The sequence below is a fragment of the Triticum aestivum genome, chromosome 7A (genome assembly GCF_018294505.1).
Source record: "Triticum aestivum cultivar Chinese Spring chromosome 7A, IWGSC CS RefSeq v2.1, whole genome shotgun sequence".
NCBI lineage: Eukaryota > Viridiplantae > Streptophyta > Magnoliopsida > Poales > Poaceae > Triticum > Triticum aestivum.
The window spans coordinates 9,615,565-9,623,409 of NC_057812.1; the positions used below are offsets into that span (position 1 = coordinate 9,615,565).

The 7,845-nt window shown below is 52.6% G+C and overlaps 1 protein-coding gene across 1 annotated transcript; it reads right to left on the minus strand.

Annotated features, from left to right (window-relative positions):
• Positions 1-5,258: 5,258 nt before the first annotated feature.
• LOC123154933 (geraniol 8-hydroxylase) lies at positions 5,259-7,246 on the minus strand. The gene is made up of 2 exons (XM_044573541.1): positions 6,344-7,246; positions 5,259-6,138 (listed from the first exon to the last, which is right to left on the minus strand). Exons 1-2 carry the CDS (start codon positions 7,235-7,237, stop codon positions 5,533-5,535), a joined length of 1,500 nt encoding a protein of 499 aa, XP_044429476.1. The 5' UTR covers positions 7,238-7,246; the 3' UTR covers positions 5,259-5,532.
• Positions 7,247-7,845: the final 599 nt, after the last annotated feature.

Here is a 7,845-nt window from a genome sequence, read left to right on the forward strand (position 1 = left end):
AAGTTATCAAAATCCTTCCGAGTGGTAAGCCAGACTTTCACTCGGGGACTTAGCTGCGGCCCAGTGCTCACCTAAGTGAACTGAAGAATAAGTCGATTGCGATAAAGGCGCCTTGCTTTGAACCTGCAAAATACATTTCGAGCCAAAAGTAATCGTATTCAAGCACCAAATTCAAGTTTGAATCGATATCTAAAGGAACCGAGAGTGCTCAGGCGTTAAGCCTGTTAAGGTTTATCGGTTACAATTCCACTCGGCATACCGAGGCAAATTTAAAGCGTCGAGCCAGAAAAAGTTTTTTACCCCTCCTGTGGAGGGCTGGAAGGTGCAACGAATTCATCAAGGTCGATCCCGTCAGCGATCCGAGTGGCAGCTGCAAGGAAAGTTTCCATAAAGGACCTGAAGTCGTGTTTCTTGGTGTTGGCCACCCGAAGAGCCGCCAGCTTCTCTTCTCGTGCATCCTTACAGTGGACTCGGGCAAGACACAGAGCAACATCTGCACCACACCGAGCCGAGGACTTCTTCCATTCCTGCACTCGACCAGGGATCGTGTTCAACCGGGCCATCAGCGACTCAAGATCATTCTGAAGTGTCTCCTCAGGCCAGAGCGTCGAGTCGATGCGAGATGTGGCGGCCTTCAGCCTTGCGAGATAGTCCACGACAGCTGCAACACGGGACTCCAGTCGGAGAACATCCATGGCAACTTCATCGTTCACCGGAGAATTGACGGGGTCGAGGTTTGGCTCCAGCCGGCTAGTTTCTTCTTCAAAGTTTTGACAAAATTCTGCAAGGGTGATCACTAAGTCAAGGGGATGGTCGAATGGAAAAACCACAATTGGAAATGTTTGCCAAGCATAGAGGTTTACCTTCAAGCATAAGAAACAGCTTCTTGGCAAGTCCACTCAGGAAGGCCTCCAGATCAGTTTTCTTCCCAGTCAATTTGCTGACTTGGTCGGTCAGGGCAGCTTTATCAGTTTTCAGTCGACTGACCTCCTTGTTGGCAATCCCAAGAGCAGCTTTCAGATTGGTATTGTCTTGTTCGAGCTTGGTGACTGAAGCTAACTTCTCGTCAGCAAGCTTGATCTTCTCAGCTAGCTCAAGGTCTTTCTTCTGTTGGGCCTCCCTTACCTTACCTGCAAGTTACAGCAAGATCAGATTTTGAAACAAGCAAGGGGAAAAGCAGTCGTCAGGGTCTCACCAAACATACCTTCGGTCTCCTCCTTTGCCTTTGTCAGCTTCTCCTGAACCAGCTTCAAGCTCAGCTCGACTTGAGTATGCTTGTGTTCCAGCTCTGAGTAGCGAGCCACAAGATCACAAGAGTTCTGCGAAGAACCAATCGACTAAATGTCAAATATAATTCACTTCCGAGTGAAAAAGGGAAAAACTCACGTTTCTAAGACTACAGCCGAATACAAGCATTCGACCGTAGTCTCGGGGACTACACCCAGTGGGTGCACTCAGCGTGCCCCCACTAATCCTGTTGAAGACAAAGTCGACCAGTCGACCTCAAAAAAAAAGTGCGAGATGCATTCTCTAAGACTGTGATCAACTGCAAGCAGTCGACCACAGTCTCGGGGACTACACCCAGTGGGTGCACTCAGCGTGCCCCCACCGGTTTGTGAAATCCAGTCGACATAGTCGACTGACAGAAAGACTGAAATTATAAAGCCTAAGGCCGACTGCCAGCAGTCGACCTTAGCCTTGGGGACTACACCCAGCGGGTGCACTCAGCGTGCCCCCGCTAATACGGAGCTCAATCGACAACACCCAGTGGGTGACTACTATAAATTCCGGAAAGGAAAAGTTTTTGGCAGCATATCCAACAGAACAAACGGTGGTCGACTGACCTGAACATTGCTTTGGAGGGCAGAACTGGCGTCATAAGCTGCCTGGCTCGCGTCCCGGATGGTCTTCAGCTGCTCCATCATGATTCCCGCCTGGCGTATCGCCTCCTTCGCTGCGCCAGCTTGGTCCTCTGGGACGTGGTGCGTCGTGAAGAGGGAGGGCTGCTGAGCACTCGTCAGTGGATTTGCGAAGGACACCGTGTGTCGAGTGGTGTTCTCTTCCTCCACAGTCAGAATCTCAGGCGCCGTCACATCCTGAGGCACCTTACTGGCGGACGCTTTCCGACTCCTCCTGCGCTTCAGCGGCTCTTCGTCCTCATCATCATCAGGAAGATTGATAACAGTATTGGGTGGAGCTGCGGAGAAGAATCAGGATCAGAGATCGCGAGTCAGTCGACTAAGAACGACGTTAAGAATACAGTACCTGGGTTCGAAGTTGCTGCGTCCTCCATCTCGTGGTCATCAGCCCGGGCCGAGGTTTCAGAAGTAGCAGCACTGCAACTCCAAAGGATCAGTCGACTAACTTCAGCGTCGACCAGAGACAAAGTTCACACAAAATGAGAAGATTCAAACAACATGATTACCCTGATATGGTGGGGATGGACACCTTCATCTTCGGCAGGAGCTTGATCGGCTTCGACGAGGCCGCCCTGGGCTGCTTCGGCGCCTTTTCAGTCGGCACCGGAGAGATGGTCCGAGGGCGCTTGGTCGACTGAGTGGTGGTCGCAACCCCCTTACCACGTTCGGTTGAAGGGTCGTGGACAAGCTTCGACCGCCTTTCCGAGCGCGGTGGTACGACCTCCTCCTCCTCTTCCTCCTCGTCTTCAACGTCATCGTCATCGCCGTCGTCATCATCATCGTCGTCGTCATCCCCTGCAACGTCCGAGTCCCACTCCTCCTCTTCCTGGCTCTCACCCCCGCTCGCCTCACCCTCCTCAGTCGGAGTTTGTGCCCCATTGGGCATCGAGTACAGCTCGGTGAGAGCCTAGCAGATATCAAGACAAGGATCAGTCGACCAGTCGGCAGGATAAACAGAAATGAATGCGACAAGAACGCAGTGGAGGGCAGAGCAAATGTACCTTGTTTGGATCGCTGTTGTGGTCGAGTGGAGGAATCCTTCTGGCTCCGCGTGGGTTGTCCTTGTTTCCGGTAACGGCTACCATCCATCTTTCCAGAGTGACATCGTCGACTGCTTCTGGATGGACTCGAGTCTCGTCTTCGGTCCCACAGTACAACCACATGCAGTGGCTCCGGAACTGAAGAGGCTGGATGCGACGCCTGAGGAAGACCTCCAAGAGGTCCATGCCCGTCACTCCCTCCCGAACCAACTGCACCACGCGCTCCATCAACATCTTCACATCAGCTTTCTCCTCCGGAATCAACTTCAGAGAGGAGGGCTTGTTCACTCGGTCCATGGTAAACTGTGGGAGTCCACTCGACTGCCCCGGCGTCGACTGGTCCCGGCAGTAGAACCAGGTCGACTGCCAGCCTCTGACCGACTCGGGAAAAGTCATGGGCGGGAAGGTGCTCTTATTCCTCACCTGGATCCCCAGACCCCCACACATTTGGACGACTCGGGTTCTCTCATCACCTGGGCTCGCCTTCTTCACGGTCTGAGAGCGACACGTGAATATATGTTTGAACAAACCCCAGTGCGGTCGACAGCCCAAGAAACCCTCACACATGGACACGAACGCAGCAAGATAGGCAATGGAGTTTGGGGTAAAGTGGTGGAGCTGCGCTCCGAAGAAATTCAAGAAGCCACGGAAGAAAACACTCGGCGGCAAGGAAAACCCACGATCAACATGGGTGGCCAAAAGCACACACTCACCCTCTTCTGGCTGGGGCTGCCACTCCTTCCCCGGAAGCCTCGCAGCTCCGTGAGGGATCAAGCCCTCGTTGGCCATGTCGAGGAGGTCATTCTCTGTGATGGTCGACTGGATCCAGTCTCCTTGGACCCAGCCCTTCGGCAGGCGGGATCTGGACGAGGACCCTCCGCGGCTGGTGGATCTCCCCTTCGCCTTCTCCGACGCCGACGCCTTCTTTGCACGCTCCAGCGCCGCCGTCTTCTCCTTGGCCATGGTCGCCGGCGAGATGCGCGAAGGGAAGTGGTGCGGGGGCGAGAGCGAGCACGCTGGGCGGGGAAGAAGGAAGCAGAGAGAGGGAGAGAATGCTGAGGCGCAGCACAGAAATCCTCGCCGGGCACATTTATAAGGTCCCTTCCGAGTGGATGACAGGTGGGCCCGTCGATCTAATCATATCTGGGAGCAGTTATGTAGACGGGATACATGGCGAAAAAGGCGGCGCGGAGATCGAGGCGTCTATGCCCCGTCCCATCCGAACGCCGCGGTCCGCCCCGCTTCGCGCGCGTCCCCAAATTTCGCATCCCGCGGAATCCGCGAACAGCAAATCAGTCTGTCAGACGCGGTGTTTCCGGCGATCCGTCGCTCGGAGATCGTCGAAGCCCGAAAGATCACTCGACGCAAAAATAGAATGGATCGAGTCGACTGAAGGCAAGTTGCTCCCTGTCGACGAAGAGATTCTTTGGTCCAGGACAACGCACGACCAGAGCACAAAGGTTAATCGGAAACGACATCAACTCCTTCCTCACTCGAAGCCTCAATCCATTCGGGGGCTAATGATGGGGTTATGTACCTAGGGTAGGGTCATGGACCTGATCTAAGTACCTTACCCAAGGACACCCTTAGAAGAAGTCGCCTTCCAGTCGACCAACGAGGGACACACTCGACTGACTTGAAGGACTCGACCACGAAGACTCACTCGACCACCAGAAGGTCAAGAGGCACTCTGCACTGCAACGGCCTGTAATCAAGTAGACTTTATGATAGTAAAAGCACTTTATGTGGAGCGTTACCAGTAACGCCCCAGACTTAACTCACCGTAAACCCTCTCCTACGTGGGCTGGCTGGGGTCCTGGCGCACTCTATATAAGCCACCCCCCTCCACAGGCAGAGGGGTTCGGCACCTTGTAATTCATATACTCATAATCCACTCGACCGCCTCCGGGCTCCGAGACGTAGGGCTGTTACTTCCTCCGAGAAGGGCCTGAACTCGTACATCCTTTGTGTTTACAACCTCTCCATAGCTAGGACCTTGCCTCTCCATACATAGCCCCCACTCTACTGTCAGGCTTAGAACCACGACAACCGGCGCTTCGGAGTCTCGGAGCTTGGGGGGCAATTTCCTGTGGATGCAGCAGTCGCGAGGCTTCGTCGTTTTTGTCGATCCATCATTATCGGCATTTGTTTCTTTTCTTTTTTCTCTTTTTTTTTGTTTGGACGTGATTGTGCTGCTTCCGTCCCAGCATCTATCGTTGGTTGTATCGGATGATTGCTTTGTAATACAAAGCGGGGGAAACTTTTTTTCGTAATAATAATTATGTACTTTCTCTGTAAAGAATTATAAGAGTGTTTAGATCATTACTTTAATGATCAAACACTTACTATATTACTTTATGGATCGAGTACTCCTTATTTTGAATTAAAACCATGACACTTATTCGTCGAAGGGAGTAGTTGGTAACACAAGCACATGTACCGAATAGACCATACAACCTTTTTCACTAGTAGCAGTATAAAGCAAACTCTTTTGGTTACTCCTTATTTACGCATGCATGTTGATGATGTTCCCATGCCACAAGGTCAGGTGCAGAGGAAGATGATGATTATGTTCAAACTGGCGTGGCTATAGCCTCAAGGGGCGTAACCATGGACAGGTTGACCCCAAGCCTTTCAGCCATGTCTAGCCCCTTCTTCTCCACGTCTACGGGAAGCCTCCACTGGAAGCGATGCAGCAAGGACGCGAGCATGAGATGAACCATGCGAACGGCCAGCGGCGTACCGGGACACATCCTCCTCCCGGACCCGAAAGGCAGGAACTCGAAGTCTCGGCCCTTGAAGTCCACCTCCTTCTCGAGAAACCTCTCCGGCATGAACTTTTCCGGCTCCGGCCATGCCTTGCCGTCATGCCCAATGGCCCACACGTTCACCAGAAGGCGTGTGCCCTTGGGAATTGTGTATCCCCGGACCTGTGTCATCGTCTCCGCCACGTGCGGCAGCAGGAACGGCGCCGGGGGATGGAGCCGGAACGTCTCCTTCACGATGGCTTGGAGGTACTTGAGCTGTCCAATGTCGGACTCCTCAACCTGCTCTTTAGAGCCTATCACTTCGTCGAGCTCTTCACGAGCTCTCGACATGGATGATGGATTCAGTAGCAGCTCCGCCATCGCCCATTCCACGGTGGCTGAACTTGTATCCGTCCCCGCGCTGAACAAGTCCTGATGACCAAACAACCATGTAGCGTGAGGTAACATTGCAAAGAGAGGACGCACGGAGGAATACTACTCTCTCCGTCCGGAATTACCTCTCGCAGAAATGAATAAAAATAGATGTACCTAAAACAAAAATACAGATACATCCATTTCCACAACAAGTAATTCGTGACGGAGGGAATACTCAATAAAGTATTTGAAAGATAGATACCGAAAGCAATGAGAGAAGAGTCTGGCGCTCGAAGCCCTGGTCATCGTCGGTGTTGCGGTAGTCGAGTAGCACGTCCAGGAAGTTTTTCTTGGCCAACTCACCTGCAGCGCGATCCTGCATGTGACGCTCGATCTGCTCGTCCATTATGGCATGTAGCCGCTGGAACAAGCCCTCGATGCGTCTCCTCAAACCCTGCAGGTCTAGCCACGCCAATTCAGGGATGAAGTCTGATAGGTTTGGCAATCCGACAGTCACGTTTAGCTCTGCTAGCACATCTTTGAACTCGCAAGGCTTGACATGGCGGTCGTCGAGCTCAGCCAAGTCGGTGGAGAAGATGGTGGAGGAGAGCAGGTTAAGCGCGGTCGTAAAGGCCAGGCGGCCAACGCCAACAGGGGTGCCCTCTCGTGCCAGCTGTGTTACGTGGCAGACGAGTTGCTGCACCTTCTCCTGGCGCAGGGACTGGTGCATGTCGAGGCGGTGCAGCGCGAAGAGCTCACCCGAGCACACCTTGCGTAGCGCGCGCCACCGGGGGCTGCTGGCCGGGAGCCAGACCATGGAGTGCGTGTAGTGCGCCGACACGTGGGTACCGTCCAGGACGAAGCGCCCGGAAAAAGCGGCGTCATGGCGCTGGAGGATGTCGCGGGCGGCGTCTGCGGAGGAGGCGAGCACGGTGGTGACCGTGCCTAGACGGAGCGCCATGATCGGGCCGTGGCTCTCCGCGAGGCGCGCGAGGGAGCGGTGCGGTTGGGCGCCCAGTGAGAGGAGGTTGCCGACGAGTGGAAGCGAGCGAGGACCTGGGGGCAGGTTGCGACGACCGTCGGCTAAGAGGCCCAGAAGGTACACGGATGAGACAATGAGGATGAGAACTATTGTGCAAAAGAAGAGGAGCTCCATGGCTGGTGATCGCTTGGTGAGCTGAACTCCATGCGACTCGGAGCACGTTATATAGGGAAGCAGATGTACGTGTAATCGCACCACAAAAATGATGATCGGGCTGATTGTACCAAAAAGGAATGCAATCTATAAAGTGACTACTCGTAGTTATCATATTCGAAAAGAAGTCACTCAAGGGTGAAACATTGCTGTCGGGGGTAGGAATGATGATGGTTGTGTACTTTCTTCTAGCACTAATGGCATCGAGACGACCGTTCGGTTACGAACCTAACTTCTATTTATTGCTTTTTGAAATCATGCATGGCATGATGATAATTGCAGAGGAAAACGATGGCTGGAAATATCATGAGCAATGCACAGTATTTAGTTTACTACCCGTACTCCCTCCTCCCGTACTTCTATTTGAATCAGTTCACTACTTAGTTACATTTGACAATTTATCTTGTTTTATTTATATTATGTTTATCACTAAGGGTATTTGAAATTTGACTTAAAATTGTACACATTTGAACTAATCTAAAACTGATGATCTAAGATGACGCTAAAAGTCAACTGCCTCAAATAAAAAGGAACATACGATAATAAGTAACAATAATAAATACCTTAAA